The sequence below is a fragment of the Sprattus sprattus genome (assembly GCF_963457725.1).
Source record: "Sprattus sprattus genome assembly, chromosome: 12".
Lineage (NCBI taxonomy): Eukaryota > Metazoa > Chordata > Actinopteri > Clupeiformes > Clupeidae > Sprattus > Sprattus sprattus.
The window spans coordinates 12,380,153-12,399,926 of NC_137910.1; the positions used below are offsets into that span (position 1 = coordinate 12,380,153).

At 41.9% G+C, this 19,774-nt stretch overlaps 1 protein-coding gene across 1 annotated transcript in view; it reads right to left on the bottom strand.

The window, feature by feature from the left end:
• Positions 1-7,414, bottom strand: part of slc24a3 (solute carrier family 24 member 3) — a gene marked incomplete at both ends in the record, with an annotated part of 75,260 nt that extends 67,846 nt beyond the window's left edge. Inside the window, one exon of the mRNA XM_080848343.1 lies at positions 7,222-7,414. Within this exon, the coding sequence (XP_080704469.1) occupies positions 7,222-7,414 (193 nt within the window). The remainder of the gene's footprint in view (positions 1-7,221) is intronic.
• Positions 7,415-19,774: the final 12,360 nt, after the last annotated feature.

Genomic DNA, 19,774 nt, shown 5'->3' on the forward strand with positions numbered 1-19,774 from the left:
ACCATAACATTTTCTAATTAAATATCTATGCCTAAATACCTAATTGTTTTGTAAATAGTTTTTATTGTTGAGGGACTGCATATTACACGAATTCGGTAGAATGGCCCATATAGGCCTACAGTTAAAAGCTGTTGCTATGTATTGTGTGTTTTATGTGCCCTTTATGCACACTGAATTAAAACATATATATATATATATATATATTACAATTACTGATTCATGATTTTTTATTTCAGTTTCAAAAGGGATACTGAGTTATTCATTGTTGCTTTTGGATAGTTGACTAGAAGTAGATGTTCTTTACTGTCAGTATGTGTGTATTGCCTTGTCGCAAATTGATGTTTATTTAAGCAGCGTCATCACTGGATATCAGATGGTGATGACACTGTTGGCCCCTGAAGGTTACATTTGGCCCCATTGTGGCCCCTGCTTCAGAAAAATCCTAGAACCGCCACTGCAAAGATCAATAGAGTCTATTTTTAAAGTGCGTGAATGGAGTATCAGTAATTGCTCGTTTATGAATGTGACAGGCATCTTAATAAGCTCATTAGCGCCTGGTGTGCCACATCTCCTGCTGTGAGTGTGTGCTGTCAACTTGGATGACGGAAAGACATTCGCATCTTCAGGGCCATCAAAAAGAGGGCAGTCCACGCCAGGGCTTTGAGGTCAGGGAGTTATCGCAGCAGGAGTGATGAACCTCTGGGTCATATAGGTCAAAAGCGCCCCTCCAATTCCCCTTCTTGGGTCTCTGTCATACTAGAAGATTCGGGGTCGGCCCAAAAGAGAGTCACGACTTCAGATCAAAATGTAACTATGTGCCGACATGTTAGCACGTTGATTGTAGCAAACAATATAATTTGAATCATTGTTAGACAGTGAGTCTGTCCATTTTAGGAGTTAAAGCACCGTGGTCACATACTGAACAAGCTATGATTTCAGTTCTTTTGGCAAATAGGCTACGGTAATCATATTAGCTGTGCCAAAATAATCAAAATGATGTCAGCTTGTTGAAGCCCGGGAGCAAAGGCCAGAGAAAGGCATAATGTTCTGGTGTTTGCTTGACTGCAGAGCGGCTGGACTCGCTTCTCAAATGATAACAACGGCACAGACAATATTAGGCTTTCGGACATGTGACAAAAATGTTGCTTTGTCTTTCGATCACAAATTACTTAAGTTACCCGCTCGGAAAAAAAACACTGCCTCTAAAATGGCAGAAAAGCATTCCACTTTTCTGTGCAGGTGGCTTCCATTACCAGGCTGAAAGAGCACTGGCTTGATGTTAAAAACATAACTTAAAGATGTCTGCATAACACCAGACGACTCCAAGTTAACACCAGACTTTGGAGTCCATTCAAACAGCAATGGCAACCAAGCACAGAGCTCTGACAAGCTTGCGATTGAAAGCAAAGCATGCTAATTAAACGATTACAAAGAACCAGAATTGCTGGCCTGGGTAATGGAGTGTCATCCCACATTTGGCACTAAGCTAAGGGGCTTGCGAGCGGAGCTCTCAGATATTCCAATTTTTTGGATGCTAATTTGCCAGGCTGAACTCTCCTGACCTTTTAGAAGTAACAGGAGGAGAGGAAAAAAACAGAAGGGAAAGCTACAGGCATCATGAAGAGGAGCGGAGCTTCCATCCCCCGCGGAGGGAATACGTTTGAGCACAGCCCTCACTCGCAGGTTTAGTGATAAAACCCTACCCTAGCCTCAAATGAGTTCTGACTGCAGCTTTATGTAATCAGACAGTCTATCATAGAACTGCTTACATAAATGCCGCTTCGGTCAAAAGATTAGAGGTTTGAAATGTATTATTCTCCCATCGCAGATTTTTATATCTCAAGCATATTTTAATATCTCAAGCATATTTTCTTTTTTTCTCCCCAACACAAAGCTTTGGTTATACACAGTTTAAGTAGCCGCAGGCTAAAACCTGAAAAACAAAAAGCCTCATCAGTCTTCACAGCCGGGTAGCAATATCCCTTCCACTTCTTTTTTCTAACAGCAAACATGCAGAGCAATATCCACTGAAGCTTATAAAGGGCTAATTAGTTACCGTGCCCTACTTCTTACAGGTAGCAGGTGTCTCGACCCAGTTAGTACTGTTGATGTGAGAAGAGGTGACTTATGAAGCACTCTTCAATAGGTTCAGAGCACTGTGAATACTATAAGGTGTCCATCTTGTACTTTTTTCAATAGGTTCAGAGTACTGTGGATACTATAAGGTGTCCATCTTGTCCCTTTTTTGCGTGTCTCTGATAACCATGTTAAGGCAATCACTATAGAAAAAGAATTATGATAGATAGAGTACAGGCAGCAAAATCCACTCCTATATCGTGTTATAAAATAATAAATAATGACTGTATCTAATAATCTAAACAGGTTGTCTCTGGTCGCAAAACAAAGCCTGTCTACACTGCTCCACACATAATGGGCAGCATTACAAAACCAAGACCTGGGCCTGCCAATCCTGTCTCAAACTGAACAACTGGTGAAGCTGGAATTCTACGTTTATCAGGTCTGTTACATCAAAGTACATGGGGAAGAGCCTGATAATCCTAAAGTACCCGCTCTGTGAATCCAATCTAAACGCCCCAATATCACTGCAAACAACCTGGTCCTACAACGTCAAGATATCCTCCATCAGTCTGCTATCATTCTTTCCATCATTTGCCTGTGAGGCAACTAGTGTCTACAGCTCATGTGGTAGGCAATAGGCTAGTCTTTGCCAGACCAAGTTGTTCAGTGTCAGTGGGTGGGATCGGCGTTTGGTTTCAGCAGGAAAGCATTAAGTAAACTAAGTAAACTGGCAAACCCTGTTTGCTGTTGAGTCTTAGTATCAGATTTGCAAAAGAACATGGAGTGCTGTTCTCCATCTCTACACTTTCCTCTCCAGGCATCCGTCTGGCTCTCCTCCAGCCCCCACCCTAGTTGGCCATGGCCTCCTCCTCCACCAGCAGCAGCAGCACGGGGTCAGCAAGGGGTTGCATTTGATTTACTCCATGAGGACCTCCATCCCCGCTCCCAAAGCATTTTAGGGCTTTCTCCTACTTCGTAAACCCCAAGTAATCTCGCGTTGCGTGTTTGCGGGCCTGACTCCCGTCGTCGTCCTCAGACTTCCCTCTGTGTGTGTGTGTGTGTGCGTGTGTGGAGGGTTGGGGTGAGGGTATTGGGGGGGAGTGAGATGGTGGCATGTCATAAATCACACACACCTAATGAGGACATTTAGGGTGGGCTATATATGGAGGAGAGGAAAGGTATGTAGGGCGGCCTCTCCTCTTCTGAATTAATGACCTGCACTCTCTCTCCTTCCATTTCTTTCTTTCTCTAACATCCCGGCAACCACAATGGATAATGCCAGGCTAGAACTTAAAAGATAGAGGCACCAGAGTAAGAACAATCCCTCTCTCTCTCTCTCTTTCTTTCGCTCTCTCTCACTCACCCCATCATATGCCTGTGGCATGTTGCTGTTGACCTCTACACATCCAGTCCATCTTGACTGCTGTGGGTACCAGAATAGGCATCTGCTTTAGAAAAGGCTTCTCAATTAATTAGACAGACTCAATTCAAGGGGAATTGGGCCAGAAATACTCCAAGGTGTAATTATTGAGGTGTGTTTATATCCCTGCACTGTTCACATATTGACTAACTGACCTCTGGTGAAATGTATCTATCAAATCTCCTTACGTTAGGGAGTCTTCTTCCCAACTCATGGCCAAAATAAAGCACAAAAAATGCACACATATACGTGCACAAACACACACACACACAGAGCAAAATACACACTAACATTTGCTCTGAATAAACCATCTGAATCAGATGAAAATGATTCCGCCTTTTGCCATATGTGAACATTTAAATTAAAGGCCCTGGCCCTTAAAATTAGTTTTTCATTGCTTAATATTTACTAAACATGATCACCGCAGAGGGTAAGTTCAACCTTAGTTCTTTGCCATGGATCATTGATCCCTGTGCTCCAAAGAGTACTGGTATCCAACACCTCCCAGTGGACGTCTGCTCCATCCCTTTTCTTTCTCTCTCTTCTTCTGTCTCTTTCTTTCCACTTAAAAAAAAAAAACGACAGGGAAATTCTACGTTTAGCTGCACACTGGGATCCATATGTTTGGTAAGGCATCATGACTGTTCAAACAGGACAGAAAACACCTTTTTGATAGAAGAAAAGATAGGCTGGTCTCATATACAGTATGGTGGTGATGCTTAAGATTTGTGGTTGTACCACAAATCACAACTCAGACGTATCTAATTAAAGTCTCTATGGCATACTGGACTCACAAAAGCTATTGTATTTTGTGCAGCCGAAAAGAGAAAAGAAGGACTAACTGGTCCTGTATGAAGGGATGTGATGCATTCCTCTTTCATTTGCAAACGTTCAATTGCCTCCTTAGTCCATATTTAACGGTGACATTTCACCGATCCCTTTTCAATTCCCAGAGTTTGTACGTACGTCATGAACACAGTCTAACTGCAGTCCATAACCAATTATGGTAAGAAATGCTGATTGTAATCATAGAATAAAACTGATTTAACTGACAGCTGAATTTGATTGGCCATAAACACAACTCCGTTTCATATGTCTTTTTAAAAAGTTTTTTCCATGTCCATGTGGCTGAAGAATTAAAATATAGAAGACGTAGGCCTATTTCTTCAACACGATTTACAGGATGGGTTAAATGTACCGCAGGTTGTCCATTTTGAGTGTTTGTATCACCGCCATGGCTTTGGCAATGCAGTGTCTGTAATGAAATGAACAGAATGAAGCAAGATAAGGACTTTAAAAGAAGCATGCGCTTACAGAAGAGCAACAGACTGGTGGGTAATAGGGGCAGATTGACTCAGTTGTAAAACTCTTGCAGTAATGTTTGCCTTCCCCCAGTGCAGAGTTACAGTGAGCATCTGCATCCAAACAGTACAGCCACTAAATACCTGTGATGCCGAGGACAATGGTATGCTGCCAGTTTAGGGGCAGATATCTGGGATAATTGCTACAGGGACAAGCAAACAGAACGCAAACATGTCTCCCATCAATTTGGCCCAACAGCAGCGCCCTCCACCTGCTCCTTGTTGCTGAATGTATCATCATCAAAACTCAAGAAATCTCCGCATACCCTCTGTTGTTCATTGGCTGACAAACACCATAGCCCTTCTTTACGGGTTCAATGCATGCACTGTCTCCTGAACCTCAAACACTGGTGCTGGTTCTATGGGCCTGTCTCCTGAACCTCAAACACTGGTGCTGGTTCTGGTTCCTATGGGCCTGTGTTAGTCCTTCCACAGGGCCATGTTTCAAAGAGAACTTTAGACTGTTTGGCAATTATAGAGGCCAGCTGTGAATGGGGAATGGATCCATGCAGTAAAGTAACCCTATGGATCAAAACTTTATAATCTTCAGCGTAGCTATACCTCCCGGGTTGCAGCAACCCATGCTAGTTTATAACACCAACGACAGAGATCTACCTAAATAAAAAGAACACACATCAATTTTGGATACCCTCCTTCAATATGAGTCACAATTAAACTGTAGGGCTGGTGATTTCTTACTGCTGTGCTCAGACAATAGACTGTCGATCCAAACTCCCATTTATTTGTCCAATAGAGAATAAAGCTGAAAAGGCCATCCATCTGGGAACGGCTCTCTGTCACAGCTCTGGCGCTGTGTGGTGTAAAACTAGCTCAAATAATGAAGTGCTCTGCTACTCAGCGAGGGTGAGAAGAAAGGGGTCGGTGCAGATGATAAATGAGATATCTCTGTCTCTTTCCCTCTCTCTCTCCCACACACACACACACACAAGAGAGAGAAAGATAGCGTTGTAGGGGACCACGCAGTGTTGTTGGTTAAATCCTCACCTCAGCAAAGTGGAGGTGTTCCTCGAACTTGTTACTCCAGAGGGAATCCTGCGCGCCAACCTGCTCTTCTTTTTATCAGGTAAACAAAAACATTTCTATCTCTGACTAAGGCCTAAGACAAACAAGGAGGTTGTCTCCCACTTAATTCCCTCTTCTCCTCTGCCCACCTGTCTCTCCAAGAAAAGCGGACCCCATGAATTAACTGGTTTAACAACACTAACAGGTAAAACCACTAGCAAGGATTTTCCATGGAGTCCAACTGTTGACAACAAGAAGATATGCTTGGACGAAGCCCAGGGGCCAGTAATACAGGTACCACAGAGAGGGACTTAAGCGCCAAGCAATAAATAACAAACAGATAGAGAGATTGGAAATGTTTGGTCTTTAAAGACTCATGTACAGCTTAATTAAGTTACCACCAAACACATTCACATCACTCAGTCTTCCAATCAATCCTGACTAAAGAGTGATCACACACACCTTTGTCACTCCCCCGTATTCACTTTTCGTCACATTATTTATTTTTCTATCGAAAAATCAGTTTACAGGGAAGTGTGTGATGATCCATATTGCTCCCGGTGGGGTTAAAAATGAGCTGAAAGTTGTCCCAGGAGACATAATTATATCAGGTCCACCTCAATCTGTTCTGACAGACGATTATACTTTAGTAGCGTTGATGAGCAAGCATTTACACAGACTTTAAAATATCCCAAGCACAGTTCTCCTCATCAGAAACTCTTTGCTATGAGAATAAGATTTTGGTCATTAGCCCACACAAGCAATAATATCAGTCAGTTTTTCGGAAGAGAAGTTGCCGAAAGATTGAAAGAAGACATGTTATCATTCATTGCAGGACATGTTTTCCAGCTTGTTGAATGTGCTGGTGGGCACTGGCATCATTCAGGCGAAGCAAGTGACAAGTTAGGCCTTAAAGAAATATACTTTTAGATATGAATCATCCCAGATTACAATATTACATAGACCATAAGGTTAAGTAAGCAGAAATTCTCCATCAACACTTGTCAGTTCATGTAAGTATGAAACTTATGGATCTAAAACTGTTCACTCCTTTCAGAGACAATCTTTCAGTTTGCACATGTCATTACTGGATCACTTGAAATGGCTCAACTGGCCTGGTTTATGATTTTATCAAATGTACTGCCACCTAAGTAACATGTCATTGTGTTGCCTCATTCCTTCAACCTAAAACACAACCTACCCATGGAGGACCATGCGAATCTCAAGCAAAAACACAAGATAATCAGGCTAACTTCCGACATGTACCATGGAAGCTCTGTTGAACTTTCGTGCCAGACTTTATTAAGCTCTGACCATTCGGTGTCAGTGTGGACTCACCAGAGTTTTCGGCGAAATGCGACAAACCGGACACCACCATAACCAAAATCCCCATGAAGCATATCTGTCCAACGAACAACTCCTTTCGCCGTTTCCTCCTCGCTTTGATCTTCTTCTGGCTGAGCATCACTTGCAGCGGGCAACTCTGGACCCCGTCAGACTCCGGCATCCAGCCAACGATAACCCCATCCATTTCGAAACCTCGACAGCGAGTGCCCGACGTTAGAGAATTGTGTGGATAGTGCAAAAGAGGTTCTTGGGATCGGGGTGGGGGAGAGAACGATGGGGAAAGTTTAGACAAGGAAGAGGTGTTTTTGACAGTGTTCACGCGCAGCTGTTGAGGGCTTCGCTTTTTGTTAAAAGTGTTTCTATATAATTTCAAATCCCGATGACGCGAAATATAGATATCGCGAAAGGAAGAAGAAGCGCTCCATTTGATTGCGTCTACTCGGTACCGATTGTTGCAGACCACGATTGGTAGTGGGCTAGATGATGTTAAAGAGTGAACGGCAGTGGGAGGGCTGAGCATAGGGGAGTGAGCAAAAGAGGGAGGGGGGCTTAATACAGCTTGATACAGTGCAGCTGCTCGATGGTGAAATACCTTTCCCTAACATTATGGTGGGGGTGGTGAAGAGGAGGGGCTTTTTACAAAGATTTTTCAAGCAAAGCAGCTCTATGTGGACAAGAAATAGCCTATTTGCTCAATGCCGCCACCTGTTGGATTGACCTGTTGGTTGCATAAAGTTGTCGTTGGCATTAGCCATGTGACAGGTGAAGATCCTCCGTATAAATTTGTCCTATAGGCTACTTGATCAACAGTAGGCCTACAACGCACTATAGCCTAAATGAGCATTTCTTCTTGGGGGATTATTTGGGCTGTTATGACACTTCTGAAGGCAATTTAATCTAAATTGTGGTGTCGTGAAACTAAGGCGCAAAAGTCGGCAACAGGAAGTATTTTCTGTATAAAATCATATTTTGTAGGTGTATATTGTTAGTTCACTGTTTACGAAAAAAATAGAACCTTCTTATAACTGATACGCACTATTGAAGACATAACAGTGAAACACCTGGCATATTTATTAATTATTAATATTTTAAATGGCGTTCCTGTAGGCCGTCCTTTTCATGGAAACTATCTTCCTAAGTTTTTGCGACAAACAATGTCGCTTCGTCACATATTTCGCTGTTGTAATTTGTTATTTTTCTCTCTGATCTAATCAGCCAACTGATGCACTTGAGGAACAGACAGACCAATTTTGATGTGAGCTTACCGCCGGACATAAGCCATATAAGTAGCCAAGAAGTAATATAGGATATATATATAAAGGAACAAATTGCGTTTTCCTAAATCTAGACGACTGGGATGCCAGTAGCCTAGAGAGTGAACAAGCTGTGGTAGGCAACAGGGTTAACTAATCTGAACAATTTTTTGTCACAAATGATCTGGATAGGTAGGCCTACGGGTCTGACATAGCACAACAAATTACTGTTTTCTGTATTTTTCTGGGTGTTAAGGGTACATTTATAAAAGGTTTTGAAAGTTTGTGGATAGCAAATATCTCATGTGTTCAATTCCATGCTAGTTTAGGCCAAGACAGTCAAAAGGTACAGTAGTTGTAGTCGTATTGTGGTAATTGTGTCGGGTGGAAAGCCACCACACAGAAGGACGTAGCAACAGAATGACTGGACCATCTAGAAACATATTTGCACATTGAACATTTGCACAAGAATGCCTTTTTTATCACACTTTACTGTTACCCAACTCTTAACTGTATTACCTGTACTTAGAATACTTTTTTTTGCTGTGTTACTGTTTTACTGTACTAACCGTACTTACACCACTTACTAATCATTATATTACTAATACCTCATTCACTTCTTTTTACTTATTACCACCACTAATACTTACACCTGCACTTTATATATTTTACTTTTATATATTTCACATCTATCTACACTTCCTACCTCAATTGCTGCTAGTCCCAATTCTGTTCTTTTTTCATACCCAACTCTTACTGTATCTTATTTATTCAATTTACATATGCACATACTTTGCACTTTTATTGCTATTTTGCACTTCTGGTTAGATGCTAAACTGCATTCCGTTGTCTCAGTACCTGTACTCTGTACAATGACAATAAAGTTGAATCTAATCTAATCTAAACAGAGGTAGTGTTTGAGTGGAGAGCGACAGAAAGAGAAAGAGATTAAAGACGGTGCTCAGAGACTCCAAGAGCCAGGGGCACATGCTGACAGATTGGGTTTAATCTCTGTTCAGGGAAGAGGCACTTGGTTAAGATTCAGGACATCAAAACATTAAAAAAAACAATGACTCGGCTGGGTTGTGTTCTCGTTAAGGGTTTTTCTTTTCTCTCATACAGTGCACTGCAACCTGATTAAACAGACATGGGTAGGATGGGGAACAGATTTGCAATTGTTGATTCTCTCGAAATAAATGGCGCTCACCTTTGTGGCATTTGTATTGACACACTCTGATCACAGGCTGAAAGGGCCTAGCCAAATGAGCCCTACATTATATCTCCAACTGAACAGTCACGCTGCGCCTCACTTCCCCTGCTGTTTCTTTCCAAAACCAAAGTCTTAAATAGAGAACATAGAATGATCTTGATGACCTATCAAGGCTCAGCCACATTGTCTCCTGTACAAGTACCTGACGTCAGCACACTTTATTCTGTTTGTGAGAGTTGGTATTCAGTAATCAGTGAGGAAGATTCTCTATGCATATATGTTCATGTATATTCATATTAATAATCTTCATTTTAATAATCTTATATATATAATCTTACAATGACTGCACCTGGCGGAGGTTAGAATAAAGTTCTATCGCCAATAAAATCAATGTTGAAGATATTTTAAAAATGTAAATAGGGAGTGTGTTAGCGTTACATCTGGTCTCAAATTCTCTCTCTCAAATGTTGGAGCTTGATAGGGTTTGGGCTTAAATGTAATGTAAAGGACATGTTGTGGCATCCGACATGGAATGAGGGCACCACTATGGGTTTTTAATAATAAAATGTTGATAGAAATGGGAAGTTATCATATCTCCAAAAAATGTCACAAGTGGTCTGGATTGGTTGGGTCTGCAGTATAAAAGCCTAACTTTGTGCTTGGGGTTTCGCAAGAACTCACTTAAAAAGTGATAATGAAAAAAAAAAAAAAAAAACATTCAACATCTGTGGAGAGTAAACAAATAATCCCATTTCCAACTGGAAGTTATCTGAAATATAACTTTTGAGCCAGTATTCAAATACATATTGTTTGTGGTTGTCCAGTATTTCATCATAAACTTTAGTCTTAATTGCATACAAACTATTAATTATAAACTTTTCCCCCATCTCTCCATAGGTCAGCCAAAACTGCATGGCGAGACATATGATCTTGATCATGACACACAGGATATTTATTTTTTTGCTCATGTCATAGGTAAGAAACAATGTGCTCAACAGATTATAGTTAAAAATACCATGAGAGATGGAAGGGATAGTGTAAGTAGTAAGTAAGCACATTTCGTACAAGAGTTGCAGTTCAAAGTGCAGTGTGCAGGGCCTAGGCCAGCAGTCAGTATTGGACAGTGATTCTGTTCAGGCCCGCATGCATGCCATGGATGATAGTTACTGGAAGTTTCTTATCAGGCTATTTGTTCTGCATACATATTAACATAGAGGCTCCTGTGATTGAGTGACTTGCAGAAGATATGCTGAGCTCAGAGGCCAGACGGACCTTGCGGCGCAATATATGTACATATAACCTATTTACAATTCTGATTCATTTTCTGAAATCCCACAAGCTACCAAACACGGTAAACTACATAAGACATTATAGTTACCCTAGGTGAAAAGATGGGATGTTTCAAAAAACTTCACATACACACAAATCTCACAATAAAAGTACTTGCACTTGATGCAGACATCGTCAGGGAACTAGTAATGGAAGATTTAGCAAAGTTCTTTCAAGAAGACTTAAATGCCACATCATGTATTCCTTCATTTATTCCTTCATTCATTTATTTATTACTTGCTACACTTGTCTTAAATAGGCTCTTAACCAACACCAGCCTGCCTAGACCTGTCAGTGTGTCATCTGAGTGATTTACCTGGGTTAACTGACTCGACTCTATTTTCCATTTTGGATTCAATTGTTATAGTTATTGTAGTCATTAATAGTGAAAGCACAGGTGGAGCACATGATGGAGGAAGATCCTGACAGGTGGAGCACATAACGGAGGAAGAGCCTGGCAGGTGGAGCACATGACGGAGGAAGAGCCTGACAGGTTGAGCACATGATGAGGAAGAGCCTGATAGGTGGAGCACATCATGGAGGAAGAGCCTGATAGGTGGAGCACATGATGAGGAAGAGCCTGACAGGTGGAGCACATGATGAGGAAGAGCCTGATAGGTGGAGCACATCATGGAGGAAGAGCCTGACAGGTGAAGCACATGATGGAGGAAGAGCCTGACAGGTGAAGCACATGATGAGGAAGAGCCTGACAGGTGGAGCACATGATGAGGAAGAGCCTGATAGGTGGAGCACATCATGGAGGAAGAGCCTGACAGGTGAAGCACATGATGGAGGAAGAGCCTGACAGGTGGAGCACATGATGGAGGAAGAGCCTGACAGGTGGAGCACATGATGGAGGAAGAGCCTGACAGGTGAAGAACCTGACAGGTGAAGAACCTGACAGGTGGAGCACATGATGAGGAGGAGCCTGACAGGTGAAGCACATGATGGAGGAAGAGCCTGACAGGTGGAGTACATGATGACGAAGAGCCTGATAGGTGAAGAACCTGACAGGCGGAGCACATGATAAGGAAGAGCCTGACAGGTGAAGCACATGATGGAGGAAGAGCCTGACAGGTGGAGCACATGATGAGGAAGAGCCTGACAGGTGAAGCACATGATGGAGGAAGAGCCTGACAGGTGGAGCACATGATGAGGAAGAGCCTGACAGGTGAAGCACATGACGGAGGAAGAGACTGACAGGTGGAGCACATGATGGAGGAAGAGCCTGACAGGTTGAGCACATGACGGAGGAAGAGCCTGGCAGGTAGAGCACATGATGAGGAAGAGCCTGACAGGTTGAGCACATCATGGAGGAAGAGCCTGACAGGTGGAGCACATGATGAGGAAGAGCCTGACAGGTGGAGCACATGATGAGGATGAGCCTGACAGGTTGAGCACATCATGGAGGAAGAGCCTGACAGGTGGAGCACATGATGAGGAAGAGCCTGACAGGTGGAGCACATGATGAGGAAGAGCCTGACAGGTGGAGCACATGATGAGGAAGAGCCTGACAGGTGGAGCACATGATGAGGAAGAGCCTGACAGGTGGAGCACATGATGGAGGAAGAGCCTGACAGGTGGAGCACATGATGGAGGAAGAGCCTGACAGGTGAAGCACATGATGGAGGAAGACTGAGGAGAGTGCCTGTTCACAGAGGCAGAGGGAATGAGTGATTAAACGTGGTGTTGGTTGACAGTGCTAAGCTTTAGCTTAAATGTTGTGTACACTTATGCACGTCATAGTTCAGATAAAAATAAATCGCTTGAGCATTGTAGTTATGTTCATTTTACATAATTAAGCACACTGTCACAGACTTTCTCTTAAGAGGAAGCAATTTTGCCAGATAAATTGTGTTTTGTGGTTATTTCTGCTCAATATGTGTAGGAGTGGTATTTTGAGGTTCATGTAAAAGGTTATGAATATGAAAACAAATTTGTATTTAAAATTTCCTCATGATCAACAATGGTATAATGGTCCATTCTGAACATGGTTGTGAAGGGCTCAAGCTGATGAATTTCAATACTGTGCAATGGAAACACTTCATATGTGGGGATATGTGTCATGATATGTCATTTACAGGAAGATATTTTTATATATACAGTGGTGGCCAAAATTATTAGAACACCTGACAGATCTGGGAATATTGACCTTTTTTTTGTCTCCAAAACATGATTTAATTTCATAATGTAAATGAAACATGCAGATGGTTGTTCTGAGCACAACAAATAACAGATGAAGTGAGTCCTAGTGTTTTTAACCACTTTTAACTTTAATATTTGGTACGCCCACCTTTTGCAGCAATTACAGCAGCACATCTCTCTGGCATAGAGTCAATATATTTCTTGAGAACTTCAACACTAATGTTATCCCATGCCTTCTGCAACTCAAGCCAAAGGCTTTCCTTTGAATGTACAATAGATCTGTCCAGTTTATTTTAAACTCGCCCCAAATTTGCTGGATGGGTTTGAGGTCCAGACTTTGAGAGGGCCGGTCCATCATTTTCAATGTTCCAGCAGATTCCTTTATGTCACAGGTCGTACCGGCAATAGTTAGAAGAATGTTTAGGGTCATTGCCCTCTTGGAAAATAAATCCAGGCCCATTAACACGACTCGCAAAAGGTACCCTGTGCCTCACCAGAATGTTATGGTATACTTTCTTATCCATGATTCCATCAATTTCGCCAAATTCACCTGTTCCTGAGGATTAAATGGCACCCCAAACCTAATACTACCCCCTCCTTGTCTAACTGTTGGCAAGAGACACTCAATTTTATATCTCTCCCCCTCACTTTGTTGAACATACACTCTTTGCTTGTTGCCAAACTATTCAAACCTGGACTCATCAGTCCACAACACTTATACCAATCTTTCTTTGTCCATTTCTTGTGTTCTTTTGCAAATATCAGGCGTTTCACTCTATTTTTCTCTTTCAGTAATGTTTCTGTGCTGCTATTCTGCCAAAAAGTCCTTTTTCTCACAGCTTCCGACGCACAGTTCTTGAGGACACTATTGAACCATTAGTTATTGTGGTGTTAATCTCGTCACACAGTTCTCGTAAAGTCTTTCTTCGGTCCTTAAGACTGAGAATTCTGAGATGCTTCACTTGTCTGTCTGAAAAGTAAATTTTTTCAGCCTCTCCCCTCTCGGTTCTGGTGGCATGGCGGTCTAAAGTGTACTTTACAGTGCTTGGACTGCATGTCAAGTCCTTGGCTATGCATTGGTAACTACAGCCAGCATCAAAAAGGGCCTTTATTCGAACCTGTTGCTCACAAATTAGCTCATTCTTCACCTTAGCCATGTTCAAAGAGCAACATATGCTTCAAGACTGCCTCTAGAGGCTTTGAATCTATATCAATTGGTGGTGTGGCCTCAGTGACAAAACACTGATGCTACCAATCACTTAATGCGGAAGATAGGCCTTGTACATTCAAAAGAATCACCGAGCTGTGTCCTAAGACTCTTGCATCACCATCAATTTAACCACGATCACACCTGACAATGATTGCACAAGTCATTTGGCTTCTTCTGTGAAGGAACATGATTATGTGACATTGACAGTGAAATAGGCCTAGCTTGTTTTTGTACGTAAATTGACCTAAATCTACTTATGATGGCTCTATTCCACGGTTTATAGAGCATAATGATGACTTTGTAGTATTTAATTAGTTTTAAGGGTATTTTAATGGCCAATTCAACAAAAACAACTGACACTTCTTAAATATGCCTAGTGTTCTAACAATTTTGGCCACCACTGTACGTATATATAAAAGTTAATATATCTTATTTTCTCATAAGCATTACAGTAGCATTTGCTTTACTATTTGCTATGAGCTTCAGGCTTCTGTTGACGTTTGGTTCTTATCAGTAGTGCAGTCTCTGGTCAATGTTAAAGTGTCTGTGTACATTGGACCTTTATACAAACACATTTTTACCAGAATTGAGCATCAGCCTGCCAAGACGTGACATATTTGGCCAAGGTATTATTGCAATTTCCAAGCTGCAGCATGTTTTAACTTTAAAGCTGCAATTAAAAATGGATTTTATTTATACATAGCACACTTTTAAATACACTGAAATCTCAAGGTGCTTTACAGGGTAAAACAATCAATCACAATAATCAAATGATCAATTCCCATTACCTTACATGTACACCATACTTCAAACGATCAGCTATGCATGTTCTACAGATCTTCACTGATCACACATCATTAAATGCAAAAAGGTAGAATGGCTGAAAAACATTCCTCTCTGGAAGAGAAAACTATAGATGGTGATGCAGTGATTGTGTTCATATGCCCAACCATGAGACAAACCAAGTCCATGTCTGACATATGTATAAGTTAATATGTACATTTAAATAGTGTGCATTTCCACTGATAAAAGGTTGTTAACATGCTAACTGGTGTCTTTTGGCGATTTTGTTGGGGATATTCTGCTGTGAAGGCTTTTGTTATATTTTTACAAGGTGTGTTTATCTGTCCTTCACATGACCAAATTCCATTAAATCACATTTCATTAGAAGATGATACCAAAAGTAGTTGATCATAAAAACATTTGATTCAGAACCACTCTTGATTGACCGTACTGGTAAGCCTTATACATACATAAGCACAGGTGTATAACACAGGGGACCCCTGCTCATCATACTGGTAAGCACAGGTGTATAGTCCAGGAGACCTCTGCTCATCATACTGGTAAGCACAGGTGTAAAGCAACAATCCTGAACACATGGACAGTTTCCCTTGTCCACTCCATCCCTATATAGACATCTGAACTCTGCCAGATGAAGTCCATGTGTCGGCATCTGGAGCGGTTATTGAAAAAGCCTGGTCTTAGTGTTTATGAAAAGATGTAATCTAACCACACACTTCAGTACAAAAATTACCTTTCTGTTGCAGAAATATCATATTATGCAAAAATACTCTACTTACGCTATTTGTGTCACTTTAAATTGACTACTTGCACCTGATGACACCTGGGTCTGTGTCACTGCAAGTGGACGACTTTAACCACCTGATGACACCTGAGTCTCTCTGATGAGCACCTGTCAGCTGGATCATGTTCTCACAAGCTTTATTAAGGTGTGCCTGCCATCCATTGCCTATCTGTTAACCTCAACAATTAACACTTACAAGTTTAGACTAGATACTGTTTGTTTACTTAAAGTGTGTGTGTGTGTGTATGTGTGTGCGTGTGTCTGACTGTCTGATCACCTGCACCTGTCACTCCCTCAACAACTATACAAACTCCTCATTCCCTGCACTGCACTCCTTGGTCTGGCCTTGTTGATGAAAGGACTAAACTCCTGGGAAAGCAACCAGTTCCTGACTACCTCGCCTGCGATCATCCCTGCTCCGTGTTTTGACCTCCAGATCTTCCAGATCTTCTGCTCATCTCTTTTTTTTGTTCCGTGCTCTTGCTTTACCGTGGTTTCATTGTTGTTGTTTAATTTCCTGTTCACGTGTTAATCTGGTCAACCTTTGTTTGTTCATCTTCTAAGTGTTATCCCGTTTCTTTTCCTGTTTATTTCCCTGTGAAATCCCATCACTGAGTCCTGAAGTCCCTGACAGTGTGTGTGTGTGTGTGTGTGTGTGTGTGTGTGTGCGTGTTTATGCATATGCATATAAACGTAAATGCCACATTGGCATCGAACTAGCCAAACTGGCCTTTCTTCGGATCCACTACTTCAGACTTGCAGTGCATCAGGAGACTGGGAAGGTGACAGGTGAGTGTGATCAGTATTGTAGTGATCGTGAATGTAGAGGCGGTGCATGAGTTTAAAGTGCAATATTGACGGAGTCGAGTTTGTCTGCGTCCGAAATGAAACTAATACAGATAGCCCTATCATTAAGACGAACACTCTCTATCCGCACTCGGTATCTGCAATGATTCGAATCGGTGGTAGAAAGTGAGTAGATTTGAATCGGTACAGGGGCTGGTGTTCGTGTGCACGGATTCACGCAACCTGATGATGTTATTGTCTCACATGATCGCATCGCAACCTCACAGGTAAGAACTAGGAGACGCGATCTGCAGCATCTCGCCTGGGCGAGTCGCTCCAGGAGCATTGCATCGCTCTTATTTCTAGTCCCGTCAGACAGCCATAGCTGTTTGTGTAGCCTACTAGCTAGCTTTAACATTACTTCAGAGGTACAGTACGTGAAGGACAAAGCCCTTTACAATAGCCTACATTTGTTGTTAGTAATAAAACCATGAAATTGGAAGCAATAGTAAACAATGAAACATCCAGGTTCCACTTGCATTGTGGTGTCCCATGCTCTAGCTCAGCCTCCCAATAAAGCAAAGGCATTTAAACAACTCACAGACATGTCATGTTGCACTTTTCCAAACTCTTTATTATCAATAGAAAATAAAATTCATTTTCACATAACCTATAGTCTGCTCTGCCCACCGATTTTATTAACCACACCATACTGTATTACTGTGCAGATTAAATGTAGGCTATGCGGTTAGGCTAAACGTTGCTAATTGTAGCTTGTTTACTGGCTGTTTACCCGTGTCCTCCTGTCTTCTTCTACATTTTTTCACGTTTTTTCAGTTGTTTGTAGCAGCGTGGGGTATGTTCTACAGCCGGTTCATCCAAATCGGCTGGGTTCGTCCTAACGCAAATTTCTCTTTACCAGGCTCCATCCTTACGAAATTAAAAGATTCGATTTGTGTGAAAAATAGGCTTCATGTAAATGGGGCTTAAGTTGAAAGTGGCGTTGTCTGGTGATCGTGAATGTAGAGGCGGTGCATGAGTTTAAGTCGAGTGGGGCGTGGTCTTGTGAGAGTGAATGTTGCGGCAGTGCGTGAGTTGAAGTCGATGGGGGCGTGGCAGGAGCTGGGTTCAGCGATGACGTGACTACTAAGGGTGTCACAGTTTTACAGGCTACTGAATGTTTCTTGTTTGTTTTTTTACACCAGGAAGCAGCTGACTTTGATTCTGAAATGTAATTCAGTGCATCTGCTGCAGTTTACAAGTGTTGTCAAACTGATAACCTTTGTGGAAAAATAAATCTAACCCTTAATGACACCCACTGTTTAGTAGCTTCTTGATACCTGGGGAGATTTTCATGATAAATATTCTAGTGGGATAATAGTACAGAATAGTCCTAATTTAATACGTACCCCAACCTAGAAATAATCCAATGGTACACATCTGGATTAAGGCCGGATCCTTTTTAGTCACATGTTATGTGGACATCCCATGTGGGCTGTCTAGATGCAAACCTGAACAAACAACATCTGAATGTCCTGTAAGATTTTAGGCAACGTTTGTATACTTACACTGTGAGGATGTTCATGCCATAGTCCAAGGTCCAGTCAAAGAATGAATTGCAAAATCACTTACACAACATCCAAAATCTTGATAAGGCTCTCACACAGGGTAGTATAAATAAAGCCCAGAGAGGCTCTGAGAGACACAGAGGACTAACATCTTAGGTGTCAAAAGTTCCTAAACTGAATCTACAGCCATGGGTAATTTTTGCACACCACAACAAGACACCTTTTATTTACAAAACCTTGCCAATCCAGCTCTACCAAACTACTCAATTGATCCCTTGTTAACCCGGTACCTCTACCAAAACACTTCTGAGCATCTGCGTTCACATTACTTGGATGTGAGAGGTTCCTTGACACCGGGACAGTTGGCTGACTTTGACGTGAGTTTACAATCGACATTCGATAACAACAGGACGGTGGCCTTTGGCAGTGTGGGGGTTGTGGCGTTGGCCCTGTCCCTGCTCTTTGATGTCCTGGGGACCCAGCTGAGACAGGGAACGAATGAGACCACTGATCCAATCCGACAAATATTCAGAGACCAGGACAATGAAGATTCTGATCTGGGTGTCATTATCAGTGACTACCTGAAGCTGGTCCCACAGGTCGCCAACAACCCAGAGAGAATGAAGAGTGTGACGGCACTTTACGAAAAAAGACTGAGAGAGGCCCTGTTTAATAATACCTGGTTCGGACCCATGGATACACTCAACTTTGATGAAAGCCTTCCTGACCATGTCAGTGACAAAGGGCTAAGACAGTACTGGAATGGACTTTATTTTCATGCACATCTGTTGGTCCATTTGCACCGTATCCATAGAAACAGTTCAAACCTACCATCTACAATACCTGATTATTCAATAAACAAGAGTTTGCAGGTAGCACATTCTAGCATCTCTGCCTCATTGAAGTCAATTGCTGAAAATCTCAACGTTCCCATGGAGGACAAAGGGGCTGGATTTTGGCTGGATCTAGGTCGGGTTATTGCTTCTCATTGTGTGTTGCAAAAACAAATAACTCCCTTCTTCCAGTTAGAGGAAAATTCCAGATCTTCCCTGTATGCTGAAGAGGGTGACTTTATTCTAACACCCTGAGGAATATGCAGTGAGTCATGAGTAGGCTACTTAATGTTTCTTGTTTGTTTTTTACATCAGGAAGCAGCTGACTTTGATTCTGAAATGTAATTCAGTGCATCTGCTGTAGCTTACACGTGTTGTGAAGCTGATAACCTTTGTGGAAAAATAAATCTAACCCTTAATGCAACCTACTGTTTAGTCGTTTCTTGACACCTGGGGAGATTTTCATGATAATACTTTTGCATAGCATGCATTGTATGTGTGAAGTCTTAGAGTGAGTATTATAAATAAAAAATGTCCAAATAGGAACATGGCGCTGATATGAGTGAATGTCTGTGATGGTAGTGTGGCCTTGGAGCGTTCTACAGGGGGTATCTTCAGTAGTGGG